This window comes from Antechinus flavipes, chromosome 6, assembly GCF_016432865.1.
Source record: "Antechinus flavipes isolate AdamAnt ecotype Samford, QLD, Australia chromosome 6, AdamAnt_v2, whole genome shotgun sequence".
NCBI lineage: Eukaryota > Metazoa > Chordata > Mammalia > Dasyuromorphia > Dasyuridae > Antechinus > Antechinus flavipes.
The window spans coordinates 11,407,940-11,428,103 of record NC_067403.1 but is presented as its reverse complement, the minus strand read 5'-3'; the positions used below and the strand labels follow the sequence as shown (position 1 = coordinate 11,428,103).

At 39.4% G+C, this 20,164-nt stretch overlaps 1 protein-coding gene across 2 annotated transcripts in view; it reads right to left on the bottom strand.

Moving 5' to 3' along the window:
* Positions 1-1,060: 1,060 nt before the first annotated feature.
* The window catches only part of SLIT2 (slit guidance ligand 2), a 335,837-nt gene continuing 316,733 nt past the window's right edge, over positions 1,061-20,164 (bottom strand). For both annotated transcript variants that reach the window (XM_051967476.1, XM_051967477.1), the window contains 4 exons: positions 9,155-9,309; positions 4,165-4,453; positions 3,863-4,074; positions 1,061-2,816 (listed from right to left, as the gene is read on the bottom strand). In XM_051967476.1, coding sequence (XP_051823436.1) covers positions 2,575-2,816; positions 3,863-4,074; positions 4,165-4,453; positions 9,155-9,309 — 898 coding nt within the window. In that variant the 3' untranslated portion in view covers positions 1,061-2,574. The remainder of the gene's footprint in view (positions 2,817-3,862; positions 4,075-4,164; positions 4,454-9,154; positions 9,310-20,164) is intronic.

The following is a 20,164-nucleotide window of genomic DNA, read 5'->3' as shown; positions in this document are numbered from 1 at the left end:
AAGCAAATAACTGTCTGTGAACCATTTAATCAATTCCAAGTTCAACAGCGGCTACGTTTTTTTGTTTATTTTGCACATTCAGCAGCAAGGAGGAGAAAAATACAATCTGAAAACTACTCAGACTCCACTTTGGGCTCACAGTCGGCATTTTTCTCAAATAAAAAAGAATCAAACAGCGAGTACTCACGGTGGTATCCCTTTGCAATAACACCACTTAGCATACACCACATCTTCATTCTGATCAATAGGAAAGGTTTTACATTATACCAGAATCAGTCCTTCTCCGTCTGATGTTTCATCTCCACCGGTCCTTAAGGTAAACACTCTTTACATTAATATATTTGAAGGCAAGAAACATGGGTCCAAGAAAAATAGCAAACAAATCTAAAGTAAATATCGCTTGATCTTCATAAACATCAGATTCAATAATAAACATCACTCAACATTGCACCCAAGAGACAAGATTTCAATGACTACAAAGTAAACGAATGAACAAACAAGTAAAGGAAGGTACAGTAAAGACTTTGTCTGGAGAGATGGGGATTATCCACCGGGACCAACTCAACTCCTCTCTGTCCTTGATGGCGTGCTCCGAGTTTAATAGAAATGAGGAATACGTGTGTTTAGATTTCAAAAATGAAAAAGCAAAGTCAGACACTAGGATTTAGGATTGGAAGGGCCTTTATGGATAATCGAATCCAATGGTTCTCTTAATGAATCCAATTCCACTGGGATTCCTAATGGCGGTCCAAAGGGATCACACTAAAATTCACTAATGTACCTTCGCCATTTAGAGAGAAATGTTTGTGGCTCAGATAGGATTCACCTGAAAATGCCGCACGGAATAACTTCACATTAGAACTTAGTTTACAAAACGCACCACTTTCTTATTTAACACTGTTTTCATGTGGCCGTTCCCAGGTTTGTGATGCAGAATCATGTTAAACGTGCAATAAAAAGGCCCAAGTTTTCTCTCTGTGCCCAGCAGAACTTTGAGTAACATCTAATTAAGGAGAACCCCCTAAAAATCTCCCCAGTCTCTAAGAATGCCACCAAGCTGTTAATGAAGTAAATATCTGTTTAATTTACAAACATCAGTAGCATTACTGATATTAGTCCAGATAAAACAAAGCACACTGCATTATACATGTACATCTAATTTTCTTGGTTTAAAAAAATGGAAAGAAACATCTGCATTTTTACAGGGTACCCTGGGATTTTAAAGAAAGAAGAGCACAACCGACTATAAATCATTACCAATTCTACCTTGTCATTTAGCAGCAAACATGTTAACATAGGGAACAGGGTAATAAAGTAGTTTTATTATTTGGAAAAAAAATCACAGTTCTTGATATTACAGTTTTTTAAGGGTAAAGAACTCTGGGGAAATATTAATTTGTAAAAAGGTCTATTTCCTAGTGTCGTTTTTCCTCTACACCACCTTATTTGGGGGATGTATGTGTTGAGCCGGGAACATTCCCTTCTCGACATTGCCACTTAACACGGTGAAATTTTTCTCTCATACTTTACTGGTTTTTGGGAGGCGTCCTGAATGTTGACAACATTTATAACCAAAGGTCAAATGGTCACTTTTGGTTTAAGGGTTTTTGTTTTTTTTTTAATAATACCAGAGGGCAGATGCTAAGAAACAACCAGACCAAAAATATTTACCCCAAGACAACAGGCTATGTTAGTCCTATTGCAAAAATAATAATAATAATAATAATAAATCCTGATTTTAATTCTTAAAAAATCCAAAATACAAAAATATCAGGACAAATATAAATTAATATATATTAAACCATTGAAAAACCGTAAAAGGGATGGCCTAAAAATGTTAAGTACAAAGTACTTTTATATAATAAATATTTCTCAATGAAACTGAATACTGTATAGGGCTGCTTAAACTCAGAGAAACAAAAAACATCCTTACTAATTTATCCATCAATAACCTATTGGTTCTGTGTCCCCTTTAACATTTACATTACAAAAAATTAATACTGGAAAAAGGTAGATGAACACTTGTGTGTGCTTCTTTTGCTAACATGCTTGACATGAAGAATAGATTTTGAGAATATTTTAAGAGCCCTCATTCCTCTCTCGTCTTAGACCACGCCCCTTTCCCGCTGCCGGCACCCCCTCCCCAAAGGAAGGCCCGTGACCCGTGGATCCCCCTCGGCCGCGGTAGGCCCCGATGGGACGGGACACTTCCGCCGGGAGTGAGCGCACAGGCCCCAGGCCTCCTGCTCCGTGTTCCCGGATGCTCTGTAGGCCGCCGGCGTCCCTCGGTATCGCCTCCCTTCGTCTTCGGCATGTGCTAAAGGAGGATCCGGGTCACAGCAGCTCCGCTTCTTCCCTTCGCTGCTGCAACGCTCTCGGTAGCGTCTGTCGTCGAGCTCCCCTGGCCTAGGAGAAGTCTGAGTTCAAGCACTTCAATCGTTTTGCAAATGCAGAAAAAAAATCTTTATTCTCATAATAAAAATAAGTCCGTTCTGTATTTTACAATATATTTCAAATATTTCCACTATGAAGCATGAACGAGTCCGACGGGGCCTTGCCCGAGCCCGAGGCCGCTCAGGCGGGGCACCGCGTGCAGCCGCACTTGACCACCTTCTCTACCTCGTCCACGAAGGACGAGCCGTCAGTGCATTCGAAGGAGTATTTCCGCCTCTTGCTCCTCAGAGGGCCGCAGCACTGGCCGCCGGCGCAGCCGCCCTTACACTCCAGGCGCGAGACCTTCCTGGTGGTCTGGCAGGCGGCGTAGCCCTGCTGCTTTTGGTAGTAATCGCGGACGCGTTCTCCTCGACAAGAGACTTCTGGGAGAGAGCAGAGAAACGGAGGGATCCCCGGTTTAATTTAGGACGCGCCATTTTTAAAACGGGATGGCCGTTTCTGGTGCTAGGGTTCAGTAGGCCTCTTATTAGCTGGTACCGTTACCGTTTAAAAAAACTATTTTAAAAAGCTTCTTTTTGTTCTTATTCTCGGCAAAACGGATGTTGTGTACGCTGCCTATAAACACGATATTATTGCAATGACAGGAAAATTGGATTCTTAAATCTTTCCCTCTACTCCAAAAATACACATCTTTACTTTTTGACATGGCTAACAGCTGGCTTTGTTTACCAGGGGGAACTGTTTCAGAGCGCATCCCACTTAATTTATTAGACCTGGAGTTTAATATTATTCAATCTGTTACTTAATACAAGTTACATTCCACTAACTTCATAAATTACCCAAGTATAAACGGGCTCCAAAGGAGACATCTGCTAAAAGCTTCCACGGGCACGTTCCTCCAATCTGGTCGCACCGATACACAAAACAAAATAAATAAATGCCAGCTGGGGTGGAGAGGGAGGGCAAGGTCTGATAGGCAAAGGCAAAGGGAGAAAGAAAGGTGAGTTGGAAAAGTTACTCTGTTTTCCTCCCTCTCACCTGCCTCACTGATAAATCAGTCTGAGCTGAGAGGTCAGAGACAGAAATTTGTGACAAAACCAGAAGCGGGGATATAAGATCTGGCTTCTCACGTTGGAGAAAGTAGAGAAATAATCAATATTGAAAAGTACAAAGTAAAAGAGACGCTGAGTAGAGCAAAAGAAAAAAAAAATTAAAAATCCTTCTGATGAAAGAAACAAAATTAGATTTTTATAGAGAACAAATGATAGGGAAAGAATTCCGTCTCTCTACTCAATGCTAGCACACACCTTAAGTGTTTCTCACCCAGGGCCTCTACCGAGTCATTTGAAAGGAAGAAAAAAAAAAGCCTGGTTATGGTGAAAAACTGATGTCCTATTTTTTTCCCCCTGGCTTCTGAAACCTTTCTGCGGCCCAGCCCCGAGCGGCAGCAACAAGCGGCTTGGTTTACCTCGGTCGCAGCTCTCCCCCGTGAAGCCCCCGTTGCATTCACAATAGGCCTGTCGGAGCCCCGAAAGGCGGCATTTTCCGTGCTTGCAGCGAATGGCCTGGCAGGGGTTGAAGGGCTGTTCCTCCTCGTCGCACAAGACGCCCCCGTAGCCTTGCAGACACTTGCAGCTGTAGGAGAAGGCGTTGATGGGCAAGCAGGTTCCGTGCATGCACCTGGCAGAGGAGGAAAAGAGCAGGAGCGGTTAAAGGGGGCCGAGGGGAGAGGGCGGCGCCCCCCGCGCCCCCTCTGCCATTCGCACGTACTTGTTTCCGAGGCAGGGGTCGTTGGTGCGCTGGTCGCACAGCGGGCCGGCCCAGCCCTCGTCACAGTCGCAGGCGAAGCCGGCCTGGCCCGAGGCCCGGCACGAGCCGTGGGCGCACACCTTCTTGTGGCAGGGCTCGCAGCCGGGCAGGATGCCCGTCTGCATGGGCACCTTCCGGAAGTCCTGCAGCTCGCTGTTGATGTACAGGTGGCGGATGCAGCCGTGGAAACTGGTGCCGTTCCGGCCCGGGGCCTGGCGCAGGGCGGCCACGTTGCTCTTCCCGGGCATCCCTGGGGCGAGAAAACGCACCTTTAGACAGCGGCTCCCTTTCCTGGCCCACGGGAGGCGGAGATCGTGGTGGGACCCCACCGCTGGCCCCTGCTCATGGAGAAGCGGCCTGCGGCCCGTCCTTTGGGCCCTCGACCACGGCCCGAGCTGTTTTGGGGCTCTGACCCGTCTGACGCAACTCCGCGGGGATGGCGGTCAGGGCTCAGAAATGGTTATTGGCGAGAAAGCACGAAGGGCGGAAGGGCGGGATTCGCTCACCAACGTCTCGGCCCCTAAAAGAAGGAGTCTTCCACCCGGCCGGCAGGAACCCAAAATGGGATTGCTCGGCAAGCGATTCACAACCGCCGAGGAAAATATAACGGGTGTGTCTGTGTGTGTGCGCGCGTCCACGAGGGACAGTTATCTGGTAATCCCCATATTGGCAGGAGGGAGCAATTTGTCCAAGGAAGAGAGAAAAACCCCTGGCTGCGCTGCGGACGCAGGGGTCCACGAGTTCATTTCGGCGTCAAGAGAAAGTCTGGCTGCATCGCGCAAGCCGATTGCCTTCTTTCTCCCCCAACGCCCCCCTTTCCTTTTGCACACATCCCTCCCTGCCTAAGGAAGGGCTGCATATTCTGCTGGGGGGGGGGCATCATAATTCAATCCTAGGAATCTCAGTGGGCCAGGACAGACCTACAGTGGACTCTGAGGCTCCGAACCCAGGCAGGTCCTCATTTCCTCCCAACAAACCCGAGGGTTCCGAGGGACACAGCTTTTATCAGTGTTAAGTCTAATACCGTACCCTGATTCTAAGGTCCTCTCGGGCCCACAAAGCCCCATTATCTGTTTATTAAACTGAGTATAATTATTGCTTCGGCAAAGCCCTGCTATGCCCTAAGGAGACTTTTAAAGAGAAGTTAAGTGACTCCATGCACAAAACTATTGGTAGCAGCTCTTCAGGTAAAAGAGATTAAAGAAAGAAGGAAAGGGACTAAATGTACTTGTAGCGTTCTTTCTGTGGCGGCAAAGAAGTGGAAACGGAGGGAATGGCCGAGTTATGTACGGGGATGCGATGGGTTTCTGTATACCGTCAGTATCTGAGACTGATGTGAGCACTTCTCCAAAGGCCTACCAGGAGACTGAGCTATTAGCCACCTCCAGACTGAAGACTCAGGACTGAAGAAGAGTTTTTCTCTTTCTTTTTACAAAAATTGGAACAAGTTAATGAAATAGATTTTGTTTTTCTTTCGTTCTCATTGGGATTGAAGAGAAGGAAGGAAAAATTAGGAATGGAAAAAATTAAAATGTCTTTGCCTTAAATGAATTTTTCTTCTTTTTAAATCAATTTGAAAAAAAACAACCCAAACTCTTCAGTCATTATTTCAAAGTGACTTTTCTATTCGAGATTATAACCTCCCTGTGTTACTGTTCATCCTATGACCTCTTCACCCTCCCTTTCCATGGCAATTCGAATAATTTGAGAGAAGTTTTTAATTAAAATCTAACAATCAAGTTCAAAGGAAAGTACATAATTGATGCAAAGCACTTTCTTTATGGCTACCCTCCCACTAAGGAAATTGAGGCTGACTTTGTTCTAGGGCAAAGGACTAAGAAGGGACCAGGAAGCTGATTTATTGACTTCAGTGACAGAGATCCTTACATTATTCCAGGCTATGACTGTAGATTCAGAGAGCTCTGCTTCATTCCTTAAGCTGAGCCCCTGAAGGCGGCTTGGTGACCCTGCTCTCCCAGTGCAGCTTAGGGCTGGATCTGCTGTGAGCACTCAAGTTTTGAAGTACAGTCTGTAAAAGGATGATCATTCTTTCTGGGGCCTTTGGGGGAAGGCCACAGAACCTAGCGGTGGCCTGAACTTCTCCCTTCGCACTGTGCTTGTTTCTACAGTCTAACCTTAGTAAGGGGCTTAGTTACTCCCCTAACATTCAGCAACAGCTTTAGCCACCTTTCCTTACTATAGACATGAGTCAGGGATGGAGGGAAGGCGAGGATGACGAGATGACTCTTCTCTACTATTGGCAGACCCAACCCAAGGATCACAAAGCTAGAAAGTGTCTAAGGTGGGATTTAGCTGAGGCTCCACGGACTGAACCACCTAGCTTTCTAGGGCCCAAAGAAGAAAGAATTGCATTTCTGAAAGTACAAAGTACTCTTACAGCTTTCCCTGAAATAAAACTCTATTTTTGGACATTTAATCTTTGGGGGTATCAACTCATAGAATGCCATGATTTCTTAGCAACAAAAGGTGATACTAGGCAAGTTACAAACAATGGTCCTATTATCAAAAGCTAACACTTATAAATATAAATGTATTATATATGTGTAAATATAAATATACATATATATACATAAAATTTCATGTGAGGACTGCAAAAATAATATTATTTTCATACTCAATTTACAGATGAGAAAGCTGAGGCTTGGAAAGGTTAGATATCTTGCCTAAGGCTTGGCGTGTCTACGGTAGGATTTGAACTGTTTGAGTTCTGAGTCTAGTGCTTAATCCACCAGGCTGATGACTAGAACATGACCAATGATGGCTCGGCTGTGGGGAGACATAGAAGGGACATCGCATATGGCACGCTGGATTGGAGCAGGAGGTGGTCGGCTCTTACAGTGAAAGGAAAGGCAAGCAGATGAAAAGCCCACGTGTAATGTGACACTGAGGCTAACAGCTCTTGGACAAGTGCTACAGCTCTACCCTGAAGTCCGATAGGAGGAAGAGGAGACTGGGTTGGACTGAATTAGGGAAATCGTGGAGCACCGTAGATATCAACATACTTCTTGCTAAAACATTAAATAAATAAAGGAAGGGATCTAGGATAAAATATTTTAGAGTAAATACTTGAAAATAGGTTTATAGAAAGACATGGACACAATTCAAATTTCAAGGGATCTCAGAAAACATCTAGTCCCCCTCCTTCACTCCTAACTACAATATTCTTGAGAACTGGTCACCCAGCCTTTGCTTGAAGCTCTTTGATGGAGGAATGAGGTCTTACAGGATGAGAAAGTAGAAGATATAATCTCTCAAGGAGAATATACTCAAATTTATTCCATTAGTGGAGACTTGCGGTGATGAGACAATCTCCCAAATCAGACTTTTTCTAAATTTTGGGGCTGAGGCATACATTCCGATATTTATACGGCTCTTGATGTTTTTTGTTTGTTTGCTATTTTTTTTTGGCAGTATAAGAGGTATGACTATAAACAAATGAAACTCATTCAGTGTCTTAAGACACATATGAGCATGTGCTCAATTGCTAGCTGTTTATTGTCTACTTATTTTATGTGCACTTGTTTGTGTCCATTGCTACGAGGCATGACAGGCTGTTTTTCCCCAAAAGCCTGTAACCAACCATCCAATATGATCATTACAATGCCTATTTTAGAAATAATCAGTTTTGTAGAATTTAGAGGCTATGAATGTATTGGGTAAAGATTGGGTAGAGAGAGAGGCTTCTATCGGTACTTGAAACAAAAGCTCCTCTGTTTTTTCTTGCCAGTTCTCTGAAACATATCTTTGACCTCAATGCTCACTCGAAAGTTATCGATGATATCTTAATTGCTGAATCTTATGTCCCCTTTTAAAGTTCCTCCTTGAACTTTTAGCAACCTTTGATAGAGTTGAACACTACTCTTTCCTCTGGGTTTTTCATCACCCTGTTCTCTTGGCTCACCTCCTTATTCTGAGTTCTCTTTTCATTTCCCTTGTTCCTTCTCCCAGGGTTCTGTCTGGGATCCTCTCCTCTTTTTCTATTCTATCTTGCTAGAACCTCAACAATCCCCGGGAGATCAATTATCGTTCTTATGCAGATGATTCCTCCTCCCATTTATATAGCTCAAATCTCATTCCAGATAACCAGGCTTACTTCCTTTTAGTTGGTCCCACAAGCATTTCAAACTTAACATATTTGAAGTAGAACTTATTATCTCTTCTCCTAAATTCTCTTCTCAACGCTATTATTGTTAAGAAAACCCCCACGTTGCCAGTCATTTAGGCTCACTCTCTGTCTTATTCTTAACTCCTTACAGTCACCCCATATATCAAATTTTGCCAAATCTTACTGTTTTTCTTTTCACAGAATCTCTCATATATGCAGCCTTTTTCCAACTCACAGGGCCTGTCCTCCTGCTCTCACTCCCAAACTACTGCAATTTCTGGTGGATCTCAAATTCCCCTTTCTCCCTGACTTCTGCCCAGCTTTCCCTCACCTACCAAAGTAAGAACAGGTTTGATCGTGTCACCCTCCATCATTAACAACTCCAGGAGTTCCGTACCGTCTCGAGAATAAAATATAAAATGTCTAGTTTGGCTTCTTTTGAAAAATCTAATTATGAATCACATGGAGAAAAGATGCCCAGTATAAATAACACTGGTAGAAGAAGCCTATTTCACACTAAAGGAGAATAAGTCATGGGATTTTAGACTTCAAAGATCACGCCATCCAATTTGCTTATTTTATAGCTTAGGAAACTAGAACTGTTCACCATCATCCATCTCCTCCATTGAGGGGCCTGGGCTAGAATCTTGTCTCAAGTACCACAGCAGTTCCCTATTACCTGTGTGTCTCCTTAGCCATCAGTCAGTACTTAATGTCCCCTAAGTAACAAAGGGGGAAATCACATCTTTGAACTCCTCTTGCCTAACCATCTTTTAATAGGATTGCCTCCTATCAGGAAATGTTCGGGTCTAGACTGTGCCTTACCTCCGACATAAAGTGGGGAGTCGAAATTCAGAGTGGATTGCTTTGATAAGTTGGTAATGGTTTTGGGGCTTCCGCCATCGATGGACAGCGACAGACTCTGACCCATCGCGATCAATTCTACTATGTGAAAGTTTCCATCATTAATTGTCTCCACGCTGCAAGAGAAAAAAAATAACAGCATTTATTTTAGGTAGTTGACTTTTGTCCTGAAATTCTTTGATTATTTTTGTTTTAAAAAAATTTAAAGATTATAATAAGAATTTCAATAAATACTTTTTTATGGCAAAAAAGAACTAACAAAAAGACATCTCGGATATATGATAACTCGGCATTCTAGCTCTCAATATAGATTTATAAAGGTTTTTTTCCCCATTAGAAGAGTAGAAATGAATAAGTTTTATCATACTTTAGTCAGACTTTCTTGATGTCTATCAAGTTAAGGAAAGAATAAATTATGTTTGCTTTTAAAGATGACTGGGATTTCATTTAGTAAATTACTGTTCTACTTTAACATATGGTATTCTAGATCTAAAATGCCTAAGTAGGGCCTTCTATAAAAGGGGATAATTTATGTTTGATAAATGTTCACTTTGCTTCAATTTCTACAAATGAATCTCTAACCCATTCTTTTTCAAACTTTTTTGCTGAGAATTCTTTCACAGAACTGTTACCTAAGACTTTTGTTTTCCAAGTCTTTTCTATGGGATGATGATGACAATAGCTAGTCATAAATAGCATTTATAAAAATGCTTTCCTTCTATAAGGAATTCTATGAGACAAGAAGTATAAATAAATGATCACAAAGGAAGCATTATTCAACGGAGAACTGAAAATAAACAGGCTACAATAATTAAGTACAAAAATATTCCCATTAAAATATTGTTACCCATTGTAATGATCATTATTTATGCTTCTGCTTCAGAAAAGTCATAGATAATGGATGGGAAGTTTCTTTTTTGTTCTATTAAAAGTTCAAGTGGTGAAGTTGTTCAAGAATACATTAATCTTTCATAACAGAAAATGAAAGCATATAAAGAACATGGACTAATGGGATTTTGCAATAAAGAGAACAAAGAATTTTTCTTGGTATAACAGTAATGTAATTAATAATATTAAACTGCTGTATGGTACAGTGGAAAGAACAATGACTTTGAAATCACAGGACTTGAATTCAAATTCTACCTCATTCACCACTACTTGGGTGACCATAGAAAAGTAACCTCTATTACTCATATATAATTACTCATTATAAAATTAATTACTCATATATTAAATGAGGGGATTCAACTAAATAGCCTTTTAACTCCTTTCCAGTTTTGAATCCTATGTTTTAAATAATAACAGAAAATAAGCATTTGAAAGAAATATGGGGGAGGGGGGAAGCTAGAAAATACTACCCAACTCCTTTGGGGAATATCTGGAAGAGGAATTCACTCTGATTGACATAAAAAGCACTAGGTCTAAAAGAGAAGACTAACTAATGTGCAAAATACTTGTAACTTTTGGTGAAATAGCTTATCTCCCATCTATCTTTGTGTTATTATTTTAAAATATTACATCTTACCTAATTTTGGAAGCTTTACAATGGAAACTTATCTTGTCATTGACTCAAAAATTAGAAAATGTGAGACACAAAATAAAAAATGTGTTTCTGAAAATAAATGACCTAGGTAAGGTCAAAAAAACCCTTAAGGTTTGCAAAAGAAAGAAAGACAAATAGTACTGAGATTTCAATAAGGTTCTTAATCCTTGCTATTCCCAGATGTTTATGACACTCAGTTATTTCCTAATTGGAAAGGAAGCAGTGTGGGATCGGAAAAGCATGTGTACTCATCTGTAAACTCCTGCGCACTCAAGAAGACAGCTGGATTAGTTAGGCAATCGGACTTCCCCTCTTGTTTGTTTGGTGACAATTTAAGAAAAAAGTAATTATCGGCATTACGCAGGGATGTTTTACTTTTACAAATGTAATTACTGCAGCACTTAACACTGTTTAAAACACAGTAGGGGAAGATATAATGGACAGAGTGGGGGACTGTCTTTTAAATTAATTTTTAATGTGAGTCATTAGTGGGCTTAAAGACTTTGCCTTTTCTAAGCACTACTAAAGAGCCAAATATTATTGTGAAATTTTATTGGGAGGTGATTAAATAGTGTTAATCTTTGATCTTTTAAATTTCCCTAATCTTAATATCTTAATCTTTATTGTTAATATATAGATACTATTTAATTATTATTATTATAATTCACATTCTGTAGTACATTTAAGACAAACCAAAGGCTTTTCTTCTAAAAGTCCTATTAGGTAAGCAATGTATTACCACCATCTCTTTATAGATGAGGAAGATAAGACTCAGAGTACAGAAGAAATCTGCTTCTTCAATAAAAAATAATTTATTAAGCACTTCATGTGTATCTGTCACTGTACCGAGGGTATATAAAACAGTCCCTGTCCTCAAAGAGCTTACATTCAAATGGAGATGTCACAATAACTAGGTTCACACCAAAAAGATGCAGAAAAGAAGTGAGATAATTAAGAGAAAGTCCCCTTAGCAGCTAAGGGGACTGAGAAAAGCCAGTAATCTGAGCTGAGATGTGGAAGAAACCAGGGAGACAGAGTGAGAAGGGGGCAGAGTCAGCCTCCAAGCCAGGGATGGAGATGGGAGAGGTCCTGTATAAGTCAAAGTGATTTGGGGAAGACATTACTTGGTGACTGATATTAGGGGGATGGTGAGGTGATGACTAAATAGTTTGCCAGTCCAGGAAGACTCATCTTATGACTTTAAAGTTGGTATCAGACACTTACTAGCTGTGTGACCCTGTGCAAATCACTTAACTCCATTTGCCTCAGTTTCCTGATGTGTAAAATGACCTGGAGAAGGAAATGGCCAACTACTCCAGGATCTTTGCCAAGAAAATCTTTCCTGAGAACATGAAGAATCAGACATGAATGAAAAATGACCCAACAGCAAAAACAATTGGAAAAGCTTCTGAACTATAGTGCCAGAAAACTTCATGACTTCTCAGAGTTACCCCTGAGATCCTGAGTGAGGGGAAAAGTCTTGATCTGTAGATTGACTTGCTGATTTTTACGAGGTAAAATTGGCTCCTCTGCCTAATAGGGCTGATTTGGTTGGGACTTAACCAACATTTGTAGGTTCACTGATTTATTGTTGGTGTTCAATGCTTACTCAGAACTGACTATGAAGGGTGGTCGATCCCTGAAGCAAACTGAGAAGATCCAGAAATGCTGCATAAATGTATTCTAAAAAGGATAATATAAAACTGATCATGGAAAACTACCCTGACACCACCTAGTTCTTTGTAACCGGATATTATGGCAAACACTAGGGAGACAGTATAACGTAATGGAGGCGATATTGGTCCAAGATTCTAGAGACCTGGAATCCTAGTTCTGCCATGAGTCATTACCTATTAGCTCTATTTTCTATCTGCAAAGTGAGGATGATACCTGGCTTGTCTACCTCAAGGAACTGTTGTGAGAATGAAGAAAAACCATGTTTGTAAAAGCACTTTGAAAAAGAACAGTTGCTATATATAATGCAGACTACTATTATCACTAATAAAGCTATTCAGTATTCCTTTTAAAAAATCAATCATCCAGTAAGCATTTATTTAAAAGGTATTGCTATGAGGCTCTAATAAAAATAACTTGTCAATAATGAAGACCCTGCCTGAAACCTAGAAATAACCACACAAAAGACTTTAATTTGTAAACTGGTGTGGATTTTCGGCTTGTAGGAGAATAAATCCCAGAATAATTGTAGAGTTGTTAAAGCCAGGTTGAATGATCCCTGGAAACCGCCCCCACCCCACCCTTCTGTGTGTGTGTGTGTGTGTGTGTCATACACACACACACACACACACACACACACACACACACACACACACCCCTTCTCAAAATCAAGCCTGGATATTCCAGATCTTCATGAAGAACACTGGCCCACCCATTTCTCCCAAGCTATAAAGGAAAGCCTGCTGGCCTGGGGGATGGGAGGATGATATTCCTGAACTGGAGGGTGACTTCGAGCCAGTCCCTCCCCCATTCTGGGTCCAGAGTCCCCATCCATAACACAGAGAGCTTGGACTAGGGGATCTTTGAAATTCTATTCATCAGTAAAGTCCTGAGTGTCCTTGAGTCTATGAAAAAGGAAAAGACAAAAGGGAGAAGCTTAAAAACACCTTTTGGGCAATGCTGCAGAGAGCTTTGAGGAACCTCACAGGACTTAAAGAAAAAGGGGCTAATTAAAGACTATGGGCTTGCCTTTGGACACTTGACAAATAGTGAAGTATCTGACATGAAATTTATTGTTCTCCTTTATTTTTAAAGACAGTGCCCTGATTTATGTGGGTGGCTATGACTGAAAAGAACAAATGAGAACCCAGAGTCCTCTCCATGCATTTTGCAGAGGTTCCCTCCCTCCCCCTCTCCCCTCTCCCCTCCTTCCCTTTCAAAGCAAAAACATGAGAAGCACTGGACAGTGTCCATCAGCCATTTGCATATATAGCTTTAAAAGGACAAGTGTTAATTAGGCATCCTAATAGAACCCAATAAAGGAGGGCCTGGGGTAAATCAGCACGTGGCCCCCCTGCCCCATCTTTATCTCCGCACCAGCAGTACACTGCAATCCTTTCAGCTCATGATAGGACCCCACCAGCCTTCTGTCACTGCTCTCTTGGGGAAGAGTAAGTTGGATGACTCACAAGAGTCTTGAGTGAACCATTTTGTGCTGAGCCTTTATACTGAGAGCATAAATTGCATTGATAACCATTATTATGTAATTTAGCTTTACTGCACCTATCTATTACCTGAAACTTTATTTCTTCTATATCTGGACTGTGTAATGGATGTATGAAAGCAAAGCAATTACCAAACTGTGCCTGGAGGGTCTGTTAATAGAAGAAGGCTTTTGTTGTTGTTGTTAAAAAAGTCAAGTCTTAAAAAAGAGAGAACAAGATCTTAACTTGAAAATATCTGGGTTTCTTTTTCTGCTGCCCTTGTGCCAGGATACAGTATAAAGACTAAAATCTATATTTCATTTTAATCAGAAAGCTGAAAATTTACAAATGGTTTAAAAAATGGAAAGAGTTGATTAGGTTTTGTTTCATGAAAAATCAGGACTTGCTATTAAAGTTTTTTAAAAATCTGAGAGAAATGTCTAATTTCAAAGAGTTTTGGTTTGGGAATGAGAAGAAAAATTAAGGACATATTATGTAACCTTCCAGACCTAAGTTTCCTATCTATATTTGAACGCTTCCGTGGATCTGTAATCTCCACCATCTCTCCACAATGCAGACTTGCTTCACCCATGCCTGCCCATCTTGTCTGATTTTTGTTCATATTCTCCCCAAAATTCAGTTCAATGCCCACAGTCTTCTCTGCTCTTTCCCTCATATCATGAAGCTACCAATGGAACTCGTCATTTCTATCTCTCCATCCCTTATATGTTAAAGGACTGGGAAGACAAATGAAATTGTAGATGTGTTCATAGGATACAAGCCTTTCAGAAATAAAATTGGAGGTTTTGCCTTTTTTTTTTATAAATTAAATATTAACTCATCTTTTAAGGTCAAATTTTTACAAAGCATATCAATAAAATTCCACAGATCCCAGAAGAAAGTAAACAAAAAATTAAAATGGGATTGCTAGATTTGAAGAGGTAGAACATCACATCTAAGGGACAATCAATGACATTAAGTCATTGGTACTTCAGTGTGAGGGGGCAGGGACTCAGGATAAGGATAAATAGAATTCTTTCTGAACAGTGTGAAAAGAAAATAAAGCATTTTTTTCTTATTGTGCTTAAAGATGAGTCAAATAATGAAAAAGTCATGTACATTATAAATTATTATATGTTTAAAATACATTGTAAGTATAAAATGATTTCTTTAAATATTAAAAATATGAAAATATAAATTAAGCAAATCAAAATTTAATTAAAAATGTAAAAAAAGGCAGGATTTCAGTGGAAATTACATTATTATGTTCTAAGTTTAAAAATATCAAAATCCATATAAATGTTAATCCATCAATAAACAAGCATTTATTAAGTACCTACTAAGTTCTAGGATATTGTGATAGATTCAAGGGCTACAAAGAATAAAACAATTCTTTCTCTCAAGAGGCTCACCTCCAAATTCACCTAGGACATTCTATACTTAAATAGGAATCCCCATTTACAATACTCAACAAATGACTATCCAGCCATCCCCTATTGACCTACAGTGAAAAGTAACATTTAATATGCTCTACCATTTGCTATCTCTCATGACCACACCCACCCAAATCAGCCTTTGACACTTCCCTAAAGCTCCTCCTTCTGCCCTGTGAGGCAGAGAATAACAAATCTCCTCCCCAAGCTGGCTTTTCAGACTCCAAAGTAGAACCATTTCCCCGTGGCTCATCACTTCTCCAGGCTAAATCACCAAAATTCTTTTCACTGCTTCTCCTTTACCCTGATATTCCCTTCCCCAAATATACCGATCACCATCTTTTGCATCAACAAACTCCAGCTTTTCTGGGATCCTTCCTAAAATGCACATCATCCCAGACTCAACAAAACAGTCCCTTGTGATTGACCTAAGATGGAGTGACATCTCTTGTCTCCTTCTGGTAGACTCCACAGTTCTGTTAAGGTAATCAAAGATCACCCGAGTTTCAGGTTATTATCCAAACTCTTAATCCATACCAGATTTAACATCCACTGAAGTATTCAGGTCACTTAGCACTGTCTTTCCCATGTTTAATTTGGGGATTTTTTAATGTGACTGGAGAATTTTGCATTTATCCCTGGTCAGTTTTCTCTTAGGAGGTCTGCCATGGCTTCCGTCTATGGGGATGTTTATATCTTGTCACGTAGCCCATTAGCTCTCCCTCAAACTGCCATCTACTCACCTGACAGCATAACCCCCTTCCTCGCCTCGGAATCCCTGATTAAATGTGAGTCAGTGAATCGACAGTCAAGTCAGACTTAAACTTGAGCCAAACCTGTGTGTTGGGAGGGAAAAGTCTCAGAAACTCTAAGGAAGGAAGACAGAAGCCTCATCAGGGGTGAGAGATGAAGAACATTGTAAGAAAAGGCAGAATTCTCTGCGGACATATTGCCACCTTCCCTCTCTTCCTCCAGAGTTCTCCAGTCTGCCTGCTGAGTGCCTTAGATCAGTAAGCACTTATAAGAATATTATATATTATGTTAAGTCCTTAGCTAGAGATCAACAGATTTCAAGTGACATTGTACTACTTACTCAAAGGATATGAATTTTGTTAGGGAATTCCTGAAAATAGAAAATAAAAGGCCTTATGATCCCAAAAGAATTTGTAGGATTTTAGGAATAAGGAAAAAAGCTACAAAGACAAAAATTGTGAGTCTGTGGTTATGTCAGGGGAATTTAAAATAACACCACATATCTTAGAAGAACATCATGATATAGGAAATAGGGCACTTGGCTTAGAATCAGGAAAATCCAGTTCCAATTCCACCTCAGTTACTAGTTACGTTGGACTAGTTACTTAACCTCTCTGTGCCTCAGTTTCCTTATCTATAAAATGAAAATGTGTTTTGACAAAGAAGCTTGTTAAATCCTATAAAACTCTGAGCCTGTGATCTTTCCTGCCTACACTGCATAATGAAACAGTCACTGACACTCAAGAGTAAGAGATTGGTATGGAATGACAAAGTTAAGTAAATGATTGATTTTAAGTACATTTTATTAGACACAGGTGCATATTATGTGTTAACTTACTGATTTTGTCAATATCCATTATATTACTTATGCAATTACTCAATTGCATATTATGTAGAGATGTTGTTGTTCAGTCATTCAATCATGTCTGATACCTTATTACTCCATGGACTATTCAGCCTCTTCTATCCTCCACGCTCTCTCAAAATCAATTTTATATTCATGGTTTCCATGACACTATCTCATCTTCTGCTGACCCCTTTCCCTTCTGCTTTCAATCTCTACGAACATCAGGTTCTTTTCCAATGTATTTTCATTACATGGCCAACATATTTAAGCCTCAGTTTCAGTATTGGCCTTCCAATGAATAGTCTGAATTAATTTCTTTATTATTGATTGATTTGATCTTGCTGTCCAAGGCATTTAAAGTTTTCTCCAACATGATATTAGTATAGATTTTAAAATGTATTTGAGTTGATAATCAAAAATTGTAAGTAAAATTGAATGTATTATTGATACAACTTAGTGATAGTGAGTTGCTCTAAGGGCACATATTGAAAGACTCTGAAATAACTGCACTAACCGTATATGGTTTAGAGAACTCCAAAGACAGTGTGAAAGAACAGTTGGTCTAAACATTCACGGTAGAAAAACAAAGTGGACAAAATTACACCTTTGCCAGATTATGACAATACAAATTGTTTGAATCTTAGAAAAGTTACAAAAATGGATAAACTAAGCAAAAATGGGAAGATATTAGCCAAAATTACGTTTTAGAAATTATGTAGCACATTTAATGCTCTCAAATTGCATGCTGCTATGAAAATCAATCTTTTTAAGACAAGTATTCTCTTAGTGATACTCTACTGCTAAAAATCATGAAACACCATGATGTTGGAAGAGTTAATGATTACAAATAGCCAAATGGCAATGGAAAGACCAAGATGGCCATAAGAGGGTGTTCCATGTTACTCAAATAGAATACATAGGATAAAAAAATAACCCACCATGTTATTGAGACTATATACACTCGGAAAACAAGATGAGCCAGTCATTTATCAATCATGAAGGGCAATAGATGGACAACCCAGATAGGACAATGGCACTGCCATTATACTAAAAGAGCAGGAGGAATGACTTTGGAATTTAGAATAGATTCTGCATAGATATCTATGGAGAATTTATGGGAAAACATAGAGAAGATGAAGAAACGGCTGGTTTGAGGTATGCGTTATCAGAAAAAGCCCCTACCATTGAGAAGATCACAGGTCTACTACTATATCATGTTTGAAATTATTGTTGAATCAATAAAAACAGTAAATCCTTGAAGAATTGACATATTCTTATACCTTCTAAGAATAAAAATTTAAATAGAAAAAAAGCTATCTTTTGGGTTTATTAGATAAACAACCTCTGAATGGAGAGATCATACCTCATACTTTCTTTCCTTTAAAGCTGTTCCACAGCCATAGAGACGAGGCATAGAGGGACTGTAATCTATTAATGGAACGGAAAAGCCATTTCAAGATCATGGATCTATCCATGCATCAAAGCAAATGCCACACGATCAGGGGACCTCCTTTCCCAGAGCTTATACCATGATATGTTGTAGTGTGGCAAAGGAATAAAATAAAAAAAGAAACTTCCTAATAAATTGTAATATGTATTTGTAGAGAGTTGACACAGCGGGCCAATATTGCAAGACAAAGCTTATATTTTCCAGGGTAGTAAATATAAACATGGGGCTATATTATCATTCACCTAGGAAAACTGTCTGCTACATCAAAGAAATCTCTCTGACAAAATGTATTTGAATTTCAAAAACAAAACTGATGGAATCAATCAGATGCTATTCAGTCTGGATTAGGATTCTGGATCACTACATGCAGATACCTCCAGGAAAACCAACCACTAATGCTATGGTAGAAAGCTTCTAATTGAATGACCATTATTTTAATCAATACTGACCTAGCATTCCAGCATGCTGAATAAGCAGAATATTTAAGTCACAAATATATAGTAGAAAGTTATAAGTGGACTAAAACCTTAAAGTCAATAGCTATAGAATCAAGATCAACTATTTACGTGCCGGTTGATTAGAATATGCTAACATATTCTAGAACTATTATAGACAAAGGCTGACTGAATTTTGCATTAGTTTGGTTCTCTTTAATTTGCAACATCCAACTCCACATCCTAGTCTTTGAAGTTATGTGTTATTGATTTGAACACAAATGAATCTTTGACTTGTTTTCTTTCCTTGTTTCAAAAATTCTACATTTTATTTGAGACTTTGATGTAAAACATATTTAGGTGTTTAGGATTTAGAATTACTGGAAACTCTTTACAATGATGGAATGATCCTCAGACCTTTTGAAGTGAGGATCTTTGGCAAGTGAGAATCCGTACCCATCAGCAATTCTCCTACCAAGATGCCTGATGACTTTTAACATACCTAATATTTCTAATAAATGTGGCTGGTTTAAAGACTGTATTTATTTCAACAACACTTCATATACTTTTTAAAAATTTAACTTCCATAAGTTTAGACTCTTCTCATTTATTATTGCTCACCTTTATTATCTGGCTTAAAGAACACCCACAGCAACAAGATTATGATTCTACTAGGATTGGTTTGAGATGGATACCCTATCTGGGTAACACTATAGTCATATTTGTTGACTGATGAGTTAAAAATAGCTAATCAAAATAGATTCTTTAAGAGAAGTAAAACTGATATAAAAGTTGCTAGTGTGTTTGACACAAAGGAGTAATGGGCAGTTTTCACATAAAAGGAGCTCTCATTTAAATCTCATATCTTCACATAATCATCTGCTATCTACAATCCAAGCCTGAAAAAGGACATGACAATATGAAATCACATTTAATGGCTCGTTTGTTGTCTGAAGATCTGGTTAAGCGAGATCAGTGAGATTTAACCCCACGTTGATCATAAGTTAAGGAACTTTTTCTCATCTAGAGAACTCTTAGAAAACGGATTTCTAGCTCTGGACGAGTTGCAGTCTGACTGGTGCACCTACCACAACAAACCCACGAGTCCTTGGAATATTAAAGCATTAAGGACTATCAAACTCTGCATTTAATACGCTGTCATTGGCAATGATTATCTTAGTTCTAAGTCTTCTATTATCGGAATTCGCATAAAAATAGGAATCAATACCCTGGATGATGTAATTTGACAGTACAACAATGGACTATTAGAAGCGACATCTCATTTTTGAAACTCATTAACTCTGTGACTTTGTTATTTGCATACAATTTAGTGTCTGCTGTATCTTATTCATT